This window comes from Topomyia yanbarensis, chromosome 3 (genome assembly GCF_030247195.1).
Source record: "Topomyia yanbarensis strain Yona2022 chromosome 3, ASM3024719v1, whole genome shotgun sequence".
Taxonomy (NCBI): domain Eukaryota; kingdom Metazoa; phylum Arthropoda; class Insecta; order Diptera; family Culicidae; genus Topomyia; species Topomyia yanbarensis.
This window is the reverse complement of record NC_080672.1, coordinates 138131441-138149516: the sequence shown is the minus strand read 5'-3', so window position 1 is coordinate 138149516 and position 18076 is coordinate 138131441. Positions and strand designations below refer to the sequence as shown.

General features: G+C 39.9%; 1 protein-coding gene across 5 annotated transcripts in view; it reads left to right on the top strand.

Annotated features, from left to right (window-relative positions):
• LOC131693078 (centrosomal protein of 164 kDa) overlaps window positions 1-18076 on the top strand; it is a 67961-nt gene that overhangs the window by 30950 nt on the left and 18935 nt on the right. For all 5 annotated transcript variants that reach the window (XM_058980589.1, XM_058980591.1, XM_058980588.1 and 2 more), the window contains 2 exons: window positions 15047-17633; window positions 17700-18033. In XM_058980589.1, the coding sequence (XP_058836572.1) occupies window positions 15047-17633; window positions 17700-18033 (2921 nt within the window). The remainder of the gene's footprint in view (window positions 1-15046; window positions 17634-17699; window positions 18034-18076) is intronic.

Sequence of the window (18076 nt, the reverse complement as noted above, 5' to 3'; positions counted from 1 at the left end):
AAAGCCAAGAAACGCAGTTATTGGCGCCGGTTCGTCGACGGGTTAACGAGAGAAACAGCGATGAGCACTCTTTGGGGTACGGCTCGACGTATGCGTAACCGAAATAGTATTAACGAGAACGTGGAATATTCAAACCGCTGGATATTCGCCTTCGCCAAGAAGATCTGTCCAGACTCTGTCCCGGTACAGAAAACATACCACGCCGCGTCTCCTCACGATACCGCGAACGAAACACCGTTTTCGATGGTGGAGTTCTCACTTGCCCTCTTATCGTGCAACAATAACGCCCCGGGGTTAGACAGAATCAAATTCAACTTGTTGAAGAATCTGCCTGATTCTGCTAAAAGGCGATTGCTGAATTTATTTAACAAGTTCCTTGAGGGTAACATTGTTCCTCACGACTGGAGGCAAGTGAAGGTCATCGCCATCGCAAAACCGGGAAAACCAGCCTCCGACCACAACTCGTACCGACCGATTGCAATGCTTTCCTGTATCCGGAAGTTGTTCGAGAAAATGATCTTGTTTCGCCTCGACAATTGGGTCGAAGCAAATGGCTTACTGTCAGATACACAATTTGGCTTCCGCAAAGGCAAAGGGACGAACGATTGTCTTGCGTTGCTTTCTACAGAAATCCAAATGGCCTATGCTAACAAAGAGCAGATGGCATCAGTCTTCTTGGATATTAAGGGGGCTTTTGACTCAGTTTCTATCAATGTTCTTTCAGAGAAGCTGCATCAGCATGGTCTTTCGCCGATTTTAAATAACTTTTTGCTAAACCTGTTGTCTGAGAAGCATATGCATTTTTCGCATGGCGACTTAACAACATCGCGATTTAGCTACATGGGTCTTCCCCAGGGCTCATGTCTAAGTCCCCTACTCTACAATTTTTACGTGAATGACATTGACGATTGTCTTGCCAATTCATGCACGCTAAGGCAACTTGCAGACGACGGGGTGGTCTCTGTTACAGGGCCCAAAGCTGCCGATTTGCAAGAACCATTACAAGATACTTTGGACAATTTGGCTGCTTGGGCTCTTCAGCTGGGTATCGAGTTCTCCACGGAGAAAACTGAGCTGGTCGTCTTTTCTAGGAAGCGTGAGCCGGCGCAACTCCAGCTTCTACTCATGGGTGTAACGATCAATCAGGTCTTCACATTTAAATATCTCGGGGTCTGGTTCGACTCGAAAGGTACCTGGGGATGTCACATTAGGTATCTGAAACAAAAATGCCAACAAAGGATCAATTTTCTCCGGACAATAACTGGAACATGGTGGGGTGCCCACCCAGGAGACCTAATTAGGTTGTATCAAACAACGATACTGTCGGTAATGGAATACGGATGCTTCTGCTTTCGCTCCGCGGCGAACATACATTTCATCAAACTCGAAAGAATTCAGTATCGTTGTTTGCGTATCGCCTTAGGGTGCATGCAGTCGACCCATACGATGAGTCTCGAAGTGCTGTCGGGCGTTCTCCCGTTGAAAAATCGATTTTGGGAACTCTCATATCGATTGCTCATTCGATGCGATATCTTGAACCCGTTGGTGATTGAAAACTTCGAAAGACTCGTCGAGCTTAATTCTCAAACCCGTTTTATGTCCTTGTACTTCGACTACATGGCACAGAGCATCAATCCTTCTTCGTATAATCCCAACCATGCCCGTTTTCTAGATACTTCTGATTCTACTGTATTCTTCGACACATCCATGAAGGAAGAGATTCGTGGAATACCGGACCATATACTCCCACAAGTGATCCCCAATATATTTTATAATAAATTTCGTGAAGTCGACTGTGACAAAATGTTCTACACTGACGGATCGAATCTCGATGGGTCCACTGGCTTCGGTATCTTCAATAATACTATCACCGCTTCATTCAAGCTCAATGATCCCGCTTCAGTTTACGTCGCAGAATTAGCTGCTATTCAGTACACCCTTGGGATCATCGACACTCTGCCCACAGATCACTACTTCATCATCTCGGACAGCCTCAGCTCTATCGAGGCTCTTCGTGCGATGAAGCCCAAAAAACAATTCCCGTATTTTCTGGGGAAGATACGGGAGTCCTTGTATACGTTATCTGAAAAATCTTACCAGATTACCTTTGTTTGGGTCCCCTCTCATTGCTCTATCCCGGGCAATGAAAAGGCCGACTCATTAGCAAAGGTGGGCGCATTAAATGGTGACATATACGAAAGACCAATCTGCTTCAACGAATTTTTTAGTATTTGTCGTCAGAGGACACTCAACAGTTGGCAAACCTCATGGAGCAATGGTGAACTTGGACGATGGCTACATTCCATTATCCCGAAGGTATCAACGAAGCCTTGGTTCAGGGGGATGGATGCGGGTCGGGATTTTATTCGTGTAATGTCCCGGCTCATGTCTAACCACTACACGTTGCATGCACATTTGCGGCGTATTGGGCTTGCGGAGAGTAGTCTGTGCGCTTGTGACGAGGGTTATCACGACATCGACCACGTTGTCTGGGTTTGTGCCGAGTATTGTGACGCCAGGTCTCTGTTAAAGGATTCCCTTCGGGCCCGAGGTAGACCACCCAATGTCCCAGTCCGGGATATGCTAGCAAATCGCGATTTCCCCTATATGTCCCTTATTTACAATTTCATTAAAACGATAAATATCCCAATTTAGCCCCTCTCTTTTATTTCTTGTTTTTAGAAATTTCCTCTTGCTTGTGGAACCGATCAGCTGCAGAGTGCCACTATGTAACCGCCGTCGCCTTTACCACTACGCCTGCATAGAAGGAAACTGAAGCGAGAGCGACTTGATGTCCGATGACTTTTTAAGGATTCCCCGCGGGTCCGAATAATACCATCCGCCAACCCGGTACTCGACGACTTACTAGACTGAGGCGCAAATTTGTTTCGCTGATCTCCCGTTTGCGCGATAGTTGCAAGTTTTGCTCTTCTTTCCCTGTCACCATATACGTCTTCTCTCCCCTGTCCTCGATACACCTGCTGCTACACTGATGTGGAAATAGGCCCCCCTCTGAAATATCTTGACCAAGCATAAGTCTTCGTTAAAAAATCAAATTTGATTTCTGTATTCCTAGTTTTAAGATAGCTGTAATTTTTACTCTTTATTGAAACTCTTGTCCTCCATCTTGTAAATAGAATTGTATCCCTAGTTTTAAGATATCTGTGAAATTTCTCATAAATATTTGTTCCACCTTTTGTTAGTTTTAAGATAACTGTAAAATATTTCGTAAAATACTATTACTCCCCCTCTTGTATATCAAACTGAATCCCTTGTTTTAAAATTTTTCATAAAAAAATCTTTTGGCCCTCTCTTGTATATTGAATCTTATTTCTAGTCTTAAGATAGCTGTAAACTTTTTTTTTTCTTGTATAAAAAAAAAATTTCAACATTGTAACCTCCTAGTTTTAAGATATCCAAAATGTAAAAACAAAAGAATTTGGCACCGCCAAGCTAACGCATTTGTGCCTATCAAATAAACGAATTGAATAAAAAAAAAAAAACAGTACATAAATACCGTAAGTTGCTCTGCAGCTATGAATTAAAATTGGTGAACACAAAATTGAAGCGTTATGTGCTAAAATAATGTGCATAATTCAATGAATTAAATAGAATCGGCCCCAGTAACCTCTTGGGAAAGGGCTTTCGATCATCGACTACATTGACCGAAATTGGCACCGGCTAGGGTTTCTGTACGGTTTCCATTAATGTGTTATTGATTACTTTCTGGAGTGCGACCAACTACAACCACTAGCTGACTCGTTTCATACCACTCTTTGACATCCTATTCCGACCCAAACCGACCTTAGAGCCCAGGCAAGAGCAATGAGCTCAATCTGGGTGGGATGGATGATTAAGCACAAAGTAAATGTTTGCTTTCTGCACGATCCTTTTTTCAAGCACAGCGTTTGCAACCCTTTTTTTATTTCTCGGTGACTGCCGCGGATATTCTGCATCCGCTGTATCTTTGGGCTTTCCAAGTAGGGTGATTTGTCTGTTATAACCCTGCAGTTGATGGAACGCGTATAAATTGTTATCAATAATTTTGATTCGCTCAACGTGAAACCCTTTTTTTCTGCGGAATCTTAACATTTGATCACCGACAAATACATTTTCGCTGAGAAAATAAATGCAATTGTTGGCTGTGATTCGGAAAATATTTCGCTGAAAATCGAGTGCCCTATTCCCATAGTCACGCCACATAGTGACTAGAAGAAAATTTCCTTCTAGTCCCTAGCCGATGAGATTATTGAGAATAGGCCCCAGTAAACACGCGACACATTGCCGAGATATCCGTTTCAAAATTTGCTAATAATCGGCTGCGCGCCAAATTACTTAGGTCAATTAAGTGTGTATAATAACAAAATTGCCGTGACAATTGTAAAACAGTTATGGTCTAGCGGATCAATTTTTTTTTTTTGATTGAACATTTTCATTTCGCTCAAAGATGAGTAAACCGCCGTCAACTAAGTCGGAAAACATAAAAAAATGGAGATAATAACAGCACTGGATAAAGAATTTCTGAAGCTACATTCGACTTATACCAGATTTGAAATATGTAACAATAAGCTAGAATTACAGCAAAAATTTATTTCCAAATATAATGTAAAGGATGCTGCGATTCAACTTTATTAAACTCGTTTTTCTCAAAATCAATATATTGTCACTTAGTCCGGTCTGACTTAACACCGACCAATTATAAAAATAGGATGAAAATCGGTTTAACATACAATGTGACAAAACGGGTGGTAGAATTCTAACTAACAACAACACCATTTGCTTCGGTTCATTCGTCTTCCTTTTTTATTCGCCGAAAATAACAGTGCCGCATTAATAAGCTGACCAACTCTGACGACAAAATCCGTACACTATTACACAACGAAGCATTATTGTGAACCACGCTCATGCTCATGGTTCGCATAGTGTATGAATTTTTGTCAGAGTTGTTCAGCTTACGCATTAATGAAAAACTCAATATCTTAAATATCGGGAAAAATTGCTACCTTTTGTCGTATTTTTATCCATTGAGTAGGTCAATAAATTATATTTTTCATTGGTTTGAATGTACCTTGTTTAGTTTACTTTAGAGAATGGAGCAGAATAGCTGCATTCAAATAATAGGCTATATATAAGACAATGGAATATATCCTTGGACTGAATGCGAACAATAAACACTAACGCACGAATGGAGCCTCACCCTACTTGTACTGGCGAAAGCTACGGCAAATGCTAGCGGTGAAATGCAAGCATGCGATTCAGCATCCTTCTCCGCTACCGATGACCGGTTAAAGGTTAGCAATCTACCCGTCCACCGGGGTTTATTTGTATGACGGTTTGTGAGGAAAAACATGACTGAAAAATCTCACACCCACCCACGTGAATATTTTTTTACTTCCATAATGGTGGATGTGTTGTCATCCTAAGAAAAAAATGAACAAACCCGTAAGGACCTGTTGTTTCAAGCCTGTAACAACCGATGAGGTCATTCCAGTTGTCGATGCAAGCTGTGAGGTATCTGATCCGGGCGTATTTCCTTTCCATCATGCATAAAAGCGCAGAACCGGCGTGACAAGCACCAACAATAGGGAAGGTCTCTGGGGAATCGGATAACCGACCGCAGCCCATCCGCTCTGTATTCGCGGTAATAATACCACGATAGGGTAATATAATCACAGACAACGAAAAAACTCGTTTTTATCTTTCACTCTTATTAAACCAGAATCGTGCCAGCCCCATGCTGCTCTCGTTTAGTGGGAAATAGTCATGTAACATAACTATAAATTTGAGCTAAAGTTATAGTATGTAATGTGAAGTAATCGATTTTAGATGGAACCATAATAGCTTGCACTCAAATTAGCATCGGGATTATCGACCATGTAAAATTGGCGAATTACTATTCTAAGTCTGCTTGTCTGTGGTATGGTGTCAGAGAAAATGGAAAAACAACGAGCAACGGCAAATATTTATTCACTAATTGAAAATAAAAAATGGAAAGTATATTGCACTGAAAGCTAATGGCTAGGTCGGACATGATACGTATACCGTCCAGCCTAAAGCCATGCAGTCTTTTGCTGTGTTAGGAAGCCGTTTTCAGTTCCCTCGGTGTGTAGTTGTTCGTCTTAAGCCTTTTGGGTCACTATAGGGGGAACTAGGGTGGTTTGACCACATTTTCAGTTGACCTTTTTTTTTTAAATTCGAAACAAGTTGTCAATACAACACAGAAATAAATTGTGCAAAAATTTTCACAGAAGTTTTAATTATTTTTCAATAAGATTAAGGTTGTGTATTTGTTTCTTGCTGGACAAGTCAACCAAATACAGAAAAATTTGAGCATGGCGATTGTTTTTTAAAATAAATAACCAATGCAATATGACAAAATAATGATTTTGTGGAGTTCAAAGGTCCAGCCTTGCCAATGCACAGTGGTTCTGAATGCAAATGAAGCAGGAATCGTCGTTTTATTGTAACTAATAGCAAAGATGGTTTTAATTTTAGCAAGATCCAAAAAACAACTTGATTGTTTCTTCAAGGTTTCACTCCAGTATTCAGGCCAGATTTTCCATCAAACTTTTAAAAAAATATTAATTTACAAAAATTATTGAAATGTAAAGTTTTGTATCATATTTACAATTTTTTGCGGAATGTGTAATATAGTTTTTCAAAAGTCATTAAAGTTTTTCTTTGCTCATCATTTCTGGCCTAAGAAGACGTGACCGAGTGAAGTAAATAATTCTTTTCATTTATTCATAATCCTCAAGTACTTGTATATAGAAGTCAAGGATTTCACAGAACGTTAGGAAATTATTTTTTCTTCAAATAAAAACTTTTGAAGATTTAAATTTCTCAAAGATTTTATCGGATATGCTTTCAGGCAGAACATTACTTGAACTCTTAGCCATTGTTTAGTGTACGTGCTCCTAAGTTTCCTGAAAATATTATAAGGAATATTTACAGTTTTTGTCTTTCTCATCTAGAAAGGTTATGCAATCGGTCGGAATTTCGACCCGCAGGGCCGAATCTCTTATACCATTCGACTCAGTTCATCGATATTGTGTGTATGTGTGTGTGTGTATGTATGTATGTATGTATGTGTGTATGTGTCAAATAATCTCACCGATTTTTCTCAGAGATGGCTGGTCCGATTTGCATAAACTTAGTTTCTAATGAAAGGTATAACCTTCCCATCGGTCGCTATGCATTTATTGATTGACCCGACTTCCGGTACATATTGAAATGTGTGCAATATTTCTTGGATTTGCGTGTTTAGATCATTAATTACCCATCGAAGTCGCTTTGACCACATTGGCCACCTATGACAATTCGTGATGCCCCCAGGGAACTTGCTAAGTCCCTAAGTTAATGTCATACCTATTTCTCAGCGAATAATTCACCGATTTTTACAAACTTGATCTCAAATGAAAGGTACAGCTGGCTGCTACTGAATTTCTAATTGATTCGAATTCCGGTTCCGAAATTACAGGATGATAAGTTCGAACACGCAGCAAATCCCGATTTCAACAAAGTGTGATTTTTCCAAAATGTGTCCATAACTGCTTGGATTTGTAGTTCTAGGTCACAAACAGCCATTCAAAGTCTCTTTGGTCACCTGGAATACCATCGATGGTTCCGGAAGCCCCAGCGAAAGTACCCAAATTCAAAATAACAGTTACATCGATTTCTCAGTGATGGTCCGATTTGACCAAATTTAACCTCATATGAACGGTTTAGTGTCCCCAAAAACTTTTATTAACTTTTTTTTCGATCCGACCTCCTGTTGTAGAGTTACGGGTTGTGGAGTGTAAAGAAAAATCTTATTCAAACAATATGAATGCAATAAGGTTTTTTTTTGCTAAAATAGAAGCCAAACATCTCGCATTTGCAGTTCCAGGTTACTGACGGCTGAAATCTTGTTGGTCACATAGACGGTTCTGGAAGTGCCCGGAAAATCACCATCCTTCAAAATTTAAAAAAAAAAAAAACGCATAAGTTTTACATCAGATGGTTGAGCCGATTTACGCAAACTTTGTCTTAAACGAAAGGTATATTAATCATATAGACTGCTATGCAATTTTGTACAGATCGGTTTTATGTCCAAAGAAATATAGTATGAATCGTCCGGTCACATAAGAAATTCCCATATAAGCAGGAACAGCGGGGCCCCATGAAATTTCAGAAATCGAATTCGTATTTTTGATACCATATATCCTTCAAATGCATGAAACGACGAGATTTTATGTTAAACCGAAAAAAATATTTTGAGAAAAATAGACTTTTGGAGACTGCTGATTTCGCACCTTTTTAAATTGCTTTTATAGAAAGGGCCGAGTCTTTTATACTATTGGATTTGTTTGTGGAGAACGCCAAATGTCTGTGTGTATATATATATGTGTGTGTGTCAAATAGTGTTACTCCATTTTCTCAGGGATGGCTGAACCGATTTACACAAACTTAGTTTCAAATGAACGGTATAACGCTCCCAAAAGCTTTATACCGTTCATTGTTCATGTTATTGAAGTTTTAGTTGAACTGACTTCCAGTTCCGGAGTTACAGATTAAAGAGTACGGTCACATAGCAAATCCTCTTATAAACTGGTAACACCATAGTGTCCGAGTGTTGTAATACATATTCAAATAGGTTCAACATTACTTGGATTTGCGGGTCTAGATCATAAATGACCAACCAAAGTTGCTTGTTCCTAAGTGAATGTCACAGCGAGCTACTAGCCGATTTTGACAAACTTGATTTCAAATGAAAGATATAATTCTTTCATCGACTGCTATTGAATTTCATTCAGTACTGACTTTTGGTTATTGCGGTCGCATAGGGATTTCCTATATAAACCGGTATAATAATAATACCTTATAGATTAAAAATCTATTGAAATTAACATCAAATCAAAAAATTTCGATAGTGAATCAAAGATTCCTAAAATAAATTGTCCACTATCGATTATGCTGGAAGTCCCGAGTTCCAGACATATTCCAGTACTAAAGCCACTTCGGTGATGATTGAACTAATTTTCACTAACCTAGTCTAAAATGGAAGGTTTAATATGAATTTAGCTGTTAAACCCTTCCAATAACCCTTCCTCCCAAACCCCACCTAACTCTCTCACCCGCCCACTCCCATCTCAGATCAACCTCACACCCGCATTTCCGTCACCCACCCGTATACCAAAATATGTTAGGTTGTTCCCAACGCATCCTCCCCTTCCACTAATTATCCCCCTACTCTCCCCCACCACCCCGCATTTCAAAATATGTTAACATGGGGAGAACATCGAACTTATGCTGATTAAGGTGGTCTTCTACTTTCATGGTTTCAAAAAATCGATTTTTTCTTCTTTGTTTAATTTCAATCTAAGTGTATCTGAGAATACGCCACAGAAAGGATTTGGTGAAAATGATATTCCTTGGCATGTTTCTGGGAAAAAGGTACCCATCTCCGGCCGTTTCTAAGATATTAAGCTATGTCTATGGAAAAATCATTGTTTAAAGAATTCACCGGTCCATTCTTGACGGTTTATGTATATGTGAGCGTCTGTGAATGGTTTCTTTTTTTTGGGGACGTGATAATAGTACGGAAGAAAGAACGCGTCGGACATTTTGAGAAGCGTATGTGAACGAGATTGCGAAAACTGAAGAAAGAAAACAAAGATATTGTAGCGTTGACATTAGTGCTGGTTGCCATCTGCTGATGCCAGCATGCTGGCAACCAGCACGCTACCAGCATGATGTCAACGCATGCTGTCTGCTGGTACCAGCTGCTGGCAAACGTTTACATTATGCTGGTAGCGTGCTGGTTGCCAGCATGCTGGCATCAGCAGATGGCAACCAGCACTTATGTAAACAGGCCATATCGGTGGGAAAGGAAAAGGTAAGTTGACGGACAAATCAATCGACCAGTTACCAAAATATTATGGGCTGGCGATTCCGAGAAACTCAAATTCTGTAGAACATATGCGAAATGTAATCTGGGCTTCCCTCGAACACTGCTCGTCATTGAACGAAAATCCCCAACACCCAAAGTGTTCACCCGAGGACAGTTGGCGCAAGTGGCGTCAGGCTGAAGCAAAAGGAACTTTAGAAACTTTCGAACATGTCAGGATCTACGAAAGTGTAACTTCTAATGATTTATTAGAAATATGCTTAGAAGCTCACACCCAAAGCATCAATGAGTCTCAGAATAGTGGAATCTGTGCCTTAGCGCCAAAACACTTGCACATATTCTGGCAGGTAGGTGGTCGATGTTGCGACTTATTTGGCAGTCAGAATCTTCAACTAAGGATTTTCATCGATATTACAAGCTATGGAGGTGATGAGAATTACCTTGGGGACTGAAGCTGAAAGATGTGCTACTTGACTCGACGGTGAACGTATAACTCGTTCTGAACGCAAAGCGGGTGTCGCGGCAATACAGGCCCGAATCCAACAGAGGGAGCAAAATTTTTCGAGATGACATAAAATCTCGAGGTTTCATGCATTTTAAAAACATTTGGCATAGAAAATACGAAGTGGATCTCTAAAATTTCATGGGGTCCCTCCTTTCAAATAAAAATTTTAGTTCCAGCTTATATGGGAATTTCTTATGTGACCGGACGATTCAATCTGCACGAAATTTTGTAGCAGTCTATAGGGATAATATGCCTTTCATTTGTAAAAATCGGTTAAGAATTCGTTAAGAAATAAGTGTGACATCAACTTAGGGACTTGGCAAGTTCCCTGGGGGCATCAAGAACCGTCATAGGTGACCAATGTAGTCAATGCAACTTCGACCCAGACATGCAAATCCAATTAATGTTGCACACATTTTAATATATATTGCATCATTTGGACTTCATGGTGGTACCAATTTATATGGTAATTTGTTAAGTGGCCGCGCTCTTCAACCCGTAACTCCGGGGCCAGAACACCGATTCAGATAAAATTCAATGGCGCTCTATGATGATAATACACCTTTTATTTGAGTGTAACTTTGTTAAAATCGTACCAGCCATCTCTGAGAAAAATCGGTGAGATTGTTTGACACATACATACCTACATACATGCATCCATAGACATACGCACACACATAGACTTTTTTCCTATCTCGCCGAACTGAGTCGAAAAGTATAAGAGATTCGGCCCTGTGGGCCTCGGTCAAAAAGTCGAAATTCCGACCGATTGCATAACCTTTATTATGAGAAAGGTAAAAAGGTTTTCAGTCACTTTCTGTTTTTATTTTCACTGTCATCATGAATGCTCCCCATATCCTTAACCCAAAGACTATTAATTCATAATCTAAAATAAAAATATGAACATTTTATGTCTTTTGTTTGAGCATGTGCATTCGCTTCAGGTGATGCCCTAAAAATTAAAAGGAAGCAGCATAAAAAGAATCGCTTAACTTTTAAAATTCGCATAAAAAACCGCATAACTTTGAAAATCCGCATAAAAAACCGCATAACTTGGAAAATCAGCATAAAAAGTCGCACAAAAAACCGCATAAAAAACTTCAGTGTATTTCTTAATATTATAGGTTCCCGCACGTGATGCCATATTGTATCAGGGCGCAACTGCTTTAGTAACTTACGCACTTAAAATTTGCTTCAAGTTCAAGTATCAGGGTATCTCTAAGAGGTCATCCCCAAAATTTCATAAAAAAGCGCTCGCGGGGAATGTGTTAAGGGTAAAATTGTTGTTGTAGAATATCAGTTCAATAAGTACAACTGAATTCATTTAGTTTCACCAACAAGACCAACATGCAGCTTTTACAACTCATATTCGCAATAAGTTATCCTGTAATGACACTTATTCTCACATCAACAGCATAGATACCACTTCGGAGTGTTCTTGAACCTGAATTCCTGTCCAGGAATTAATTTTTCTTTACGTTATAAAATAGGTGTGGATTTACCCCATCATATAGTTAGATATACAGATGCAAAGGTAAAGTTACTGTTAGGATGGAACGGCGAAGTGCACATCATATATGTACGATTTGAATTCGAGCACAACGCCCACACTTCACATTGTATACAGATCTATGCAAGGGCACCACCCACGGTGGTAGCACAACGTGTCGGTAAGGTGGGTAGTACAAAGATCCTTAAAATGCAGTTGTGGACTTGTGTCTAAATAAGACACCATCGAAGTGAGGTTTGCACTGAAGGATACGTAGCAGTGGGTATGGAATGCTATGATGTGGGATGCTGTGAACACCCAGCGAAGTAAAGCAGCTACACGACCGCTGATGACACGGCATGTTTTCTGTACGCAGAGGCATGCCCACAAACTCGCATATACCAACAGACATAGGTTGTGCATATTGTCGCTCGTTTTTATTATTTCCTGCAGTGGAGGAAAACAAACCCCCTTTATTCAGTATTACACCAAGTTTGTCATCCACATATCGCATCCTTTTCACTTTTAACTCTACTCCCGATGATCGGTGACAAATAAAACAGGATACTCTTTGTCGGATGCAGCTGGCATTGGAAAATGCAATTTATTAACATTTCTAAATGAATTTCATCCCGCCGTCAGCTACCAGGAAAATTGATTTCCATCCGGTATTCATGGAGTAATTGTATTTTCAGAATTCTCCGTCAAAAGTCCTACTACAATTTCTATAAAATAGAGGCGAAGTTAAAACTTTTACCGAAATAAAAAGAAATCTATGAACATCCAATGTTCTCTAATTTAGTCTTGGTATTACAATTAGATTAAAAGGAAGACTAAATAAATGTTTAAATATTCTTAATCCAATGAAGAATAGAGTGAAATTAAAATGTTACTTCATTTTCCTGCTTATACAGTGACGACCAAGCACGATATCTACTAAAAATAATGCTTTTTAAAATTTTTAGTGATTAAATTTCGAGTATCTTGTATAAAAATCAATTCCGCTTTTATTGCTTTTCACGAGTAACATGAACAGCACATCATGAGTACATGACCTTTGTATGATCCGACATCAAAGTGCGACATGTACCAATTGAGATGAATGTTCAGTGTGAAATCGGAAATGTAATCAGGTTTCCTACTGCACGGGTTCGTTGGCGCTGAATTCATATTGCCGTGGTATGGCCACGGCTTATGGAATTTAGGCTAATTGGACTTGTGCTCGATTATTTCATCCGTGTCAAAATATGGAGCAATACATTCTTTTGTCAAACGTTTTGTGTTTTGTTGAATCTATGTATGCACAACTTAATTCGAATTAGTAGAATACGCTTGCATTTTCATATGAGTTGACTAGATTTCGTGGGATCTTATAATGTGACTAGTTGTTTCTATTTGGTTTGCCAAAAATCCTTAACAATCCTTCTTCTAAATTTGTCGAATCTCATGCAACAGGTATCAGGGCATACAATATGACCATTAGAGTAACAGAAAAATGACCCCTATCGGTCCATGCCTGTGTCGATTCTTAGTCCCACCAGGAGTAGTTGCTCCAAATTTGAAGTAAATCGGTAAGTTTTTAGTAAGTTTAGCTACTGGACCAACGTGGCTGAAGTTTGTATGGGATTTTTCTACAATTTACATGGAGAAAACCCACTAACTCGCATTTTTGCCGCTAGGTGGCACTGTATGCATCTTATTATCAATGTAAGTGAAAATAAGAAATATTATTTAATTGCCTACAACTTTGTCGAAGACTGCTAGTAAATCCGGCTTTGTTAAAAGAAGTTATTAAACTTTTAACGAAGTGATGTCTGAGTCAGTTTTGCATGGGACATGTAAATTGTCGAAAAATCCCATAAAAACTTCAGGCACGTTGGTCCGGTAGCTAGACTTGTCCGATTTGCTTCAAATTTGCTACAAGTACTCCTGGTGGGATTAGGAATCGACTCAGGGGTGGGCCGATAGGGGTCATTTGAGCATGCAACGTGCTTTATACGATGGAAGAGGGAATGTAGTGTACGAAGTACGTACAAAAGTAATTGTTTTTGGACTTTTTGATCCGTTCTTCATGCAGGACAGTGTCTGGGTTCCATATTACGTCGCAATATTCCAAAATTGGTCCGACGTATGTATTGTATAACGATGTTATTGTGTAAGGGTCTTTAAAATTATATCTGACGCGTTAAATAAAGCCCAGCATACTGTTTGATTTATTTATTATTCTATTGTAATGTAGCACAAATGTGAGCTTGGAGTCTATGATTACGCTTTGATCTCGTACAATTTTGCATTTTTCTATAAGTTTGTTTCCTAAGTGTTCTATGTGGATATTTGAAGATTTTCTGCTGAATGTTATTGAGTTACATTTCTTTCCGTTAAGTTCCGTTGCGACACAATGTGTGGAATAGATTGAATTCATGTCGTCTGCGTATATAAGCATTTTTAGATGTTTGAATATAAAAGTGATGTCACTTACGTAAAATAAAAAGAAGGCCTAAGTGGGAACCCTGGGGTACGTCAGATGTCACACGAATTTGTTCAGAGAGTATATTCTGAAAGCGAACTGTTTGTTTGTATTTCGTTAAGTAGAATTGGAGCCATTTCAAGAGTTTGTTTTTCTATACCACATTTTTGCAGTTTAAAAAGTAGTAAAGGTATGTCAATACGGCCGAATGCTTTACTGAAGTCTGTACAGTTTCCCCATGGATGCCATTGTCCAGTGCATTTAAGTAAATGTTTCAAATTCTAAAAGATTCGATGTTGTCGAGCGGCCGTAATAAAAGCCATGCTTGCTAGTTATTTGATTTGTGATTTGCTGAAATATTTTTTTCATTTACTAATTTTTCGAATACTTTTGGAATGTATGAGATAATGACAATCTGACGATGATTTCGGATGCCCGCTTTAGTGCCTAATTCAAAAATTGGCACTAAAAAGAGGACTCATTTTTTTCTGAGACTGCTCCACATGTCAGTGACATGTTAAAAAAAAACATAGTAGTGTTAGAGTTTCTGGGTAAGGTCGTGGGGTGTTGGTTTTACCCACAGTGTTGGATTCACCCATAGTTTCCCTACATTTCAACTTACGCTAAGAAACCTCAATTCTAATCATATCTATCCCACTGCGAATTTACTATCGTTTCACCCTCTTTTTCTTTCAGCTATAGTAAACAGGTCAAGGCGTACTACTACTACGACCGGTACACTCGAAAATCTCAGTGGGAGCACCCGATAGACGTCCTGTATCGACAGAAGGTTGCAGATGCTCGGAAAGCCTTCTCGCATGACCGGTCCGATTCGACATCGTTAGCAGATTCGGGCTTTCGCAGCTTGAAATCGGCCACCAGTAATCTCAGTAATAACAGCAGCGGTAGTGGAAGTGGTGGTAGTGGTAGCGCGTGTGAAGCCAAGACACCCGCTTCTGAGGTAGGTGCGGTGGTGGACGGTCTGGTTGGTGAAATTGTGGGAGATTCTTATAAGCAGCACCGGGTATGTGATGGTTACACGGGTTCCATTTCGGGATCAGCTGAGTCCGATCGGGAGATTAGTGTCAAAAAGGCGAATGAGACAAAGGAAGAAACAGAAAAAGACAAAGCAGCTGGCGTCGAAGAGATTGAAGTAGGTGAGGAAGTTGGTACCGAGGACGACAGTAACGACTCTAACAAAGAGAATAACAGTCAAATGTTGAAGGATGCAGAAAAAGTATTGGTTGGTCGAGAAACGATGGCTGCCGGACCGAGGATTTCATTTAATTTAGGATCGGGTATGAGAGATCGCTCAGAGAGCAGCATGTCGAGAGGATCATTTCCCGGGTTTACTTTAACTGGAACGGGATCGCAATTCTTGAAAACCAATAAGAAGCCAGAGCTTGACAGTCTAGAATTCGGGAAGAAAGATGAAGTGAAAGGTATTCTGAGGGACTCTAGTTTAACTTTCGTGAGAAATAAAGGAACCCCTAATGAAGATTCTTCCGAAGATAGGAAGAGTGTTCGGTTCGACATAGATTTGAATGCAGAGCTAAAATCTTTTAATAAATTGGAAGCGGTAAGAGATGACTCGTTAATAAATTTTGATGAAATTGTGGAAGGATCTGATAATGATGTAGAAGTCGAAGAAGAAGCAGTGGAGAGTTTGGATAAAAAGTCTTCAAGTTCAACTGAAACTTCAGATGAGGATTCGAATGGCAGTGAGGAAGCGGACAGTAAAGCTGAGATAGCGCGAAGATTTTCTATTGATCGCGCCAATGACGACTCAATTCGACTGCTGAAGGATTCTATTGTTGATGAAAAGGCTAGATTCAAATCTAAATTAGAGGACGAATTAAGAAACCTTAGAGTAGTGGAAGAAGCCAATAATAAAATCGAATTAGCTAAGGAGCGACGGCAGTTTGAAGAACAATTAGTCAAAGAGAAAGATAAACTGAAGGATCAGCATCAGAAAAACATCGAAGAGATCAAAGAATTTTATCAGGTTAAACTGAACGAGATGAAGTCTGATTACGAAGAAGAAAATGAAAAGGAATACAGAGTATATCAAGAAACTCTTCAGGAAGAGTTCGACCGAAGAGTTAAGGAAGTGACTGATGCGCACAGGTCCACGATGGCTACTTTGCAGAAAAATCACGATGAAATCGTGGAAGAGTTGGAGCGCGATTTAAAAACGGAAGAAGAGTTGCTGAAAAAGGAGCATGGTACTAATCTGACGGAGATGAAGATCAAGTTAGCACACGAATTGGATGTTGAGCGACAACGTATGAGAGAAACGGGCGAAGATCGACTGTATGAGAAGATACGCTGCGAAAAGCGGCTTCTTGAAGACAAGTACAAATGTTTGAAGGAAAAGTATACTAGACTCAAGACCGACGTGCGGATTTCTCTGGAAAGGCGAAAGAAGCGCAGAGAACAGCAGCAGCACAGCTTGTTAAGCAATAGTTACGAAACCGATGATCGCACTAATTCGCGACCAACTCCTCATTACCCCTATGATGGTAAATCGTCTACTCCCGGACAGAATTCGGTTATGATGAATTCGGAGAAATCCTCCATAAGTACGCCACCACCATCGGCTGCTTCTAAGCGATTTCCTATAAAAAATAACTACACAATGGATAATAAAAACAAACTGCTGCACTACAATGGAAACGGACACCATCCGGTAGCCTCTTCGGCTCCACCTGAGCCGCGAAAACCATTTATCCTCAACAACAATCGTCTTCAGAATATGGATGACACCAGTCAGAGTGAAACGACATATTCCAAGAATTACTTCCAAATTCGTAACATCTTTGCCAATGTTCGTGACGAAAATTGTAGCTCAGATTCAGAATTTGATAAAAACCATGAGAAGAACAGCGTCCCTATGAGTCGACAGAAGCGCAAGCTTTTCACTAAAACCAAATCCGCCTCAACTTCAAAGCTGAACTCATCCAAGCACGAACGGGAACGGCCGTGCACACCGGTCGAGAATCTAAGAATTCAACTTAAGAAGCTAGAAGAGCTGGAAGATCAGATTCCAGAATGCAACATGGACACACCTTATCACCTACGCTATCCGTTTAGCGACTTGGAAAATAATGGCGGCAGTTCCGAGTTGGACTTCTTTAAGCATCGCATACTACTCGAGCGGGACTCGGTTTTGCGTGCGAAGGAGTCACTGCGCACCCAGAAGAACCTTTTCAAGTCCAAGCAAAGGGATATCTCGATCAAGCACACGATGAAGAATAAACACTCGATGGATCAGATCTTCAATGTGAGTGTGTGTTAAGGTTTTTTGGGCGGTTGTTTCTATTTCAATAATATATTTCTATTCGCATAGGAGGAGAAAGAGCTGACCGAAATGGAGGTATCACTGCATCGTACTCGGGCTCTGTTAGGTGAAAAGGTTATTCGGTTGCGTCATCTGGAACGGTCGTTGCAGAAACTGTCGGAAAAGGAACGTCCGACTTTGTCAGAGAATATAGAAATCAATATGAAGCCAAAAGAAACGTTGAGTGACTTGTCGTCCTATTCAAGTTCTGGTTTTAGTAGTACTGATGTGCCTACGGATCATGGAAATATCCGCCATCCGTTCGTTGCAAAAGAGTCTAATGAGACTCTAAAATATTTGGAGCATCTTCATAGCGAAATTGCGGATATCTGGAATATTTTAAGTGAGTTTTTTTTAATATCAGTGTATGAATCTGTGTTATCCTA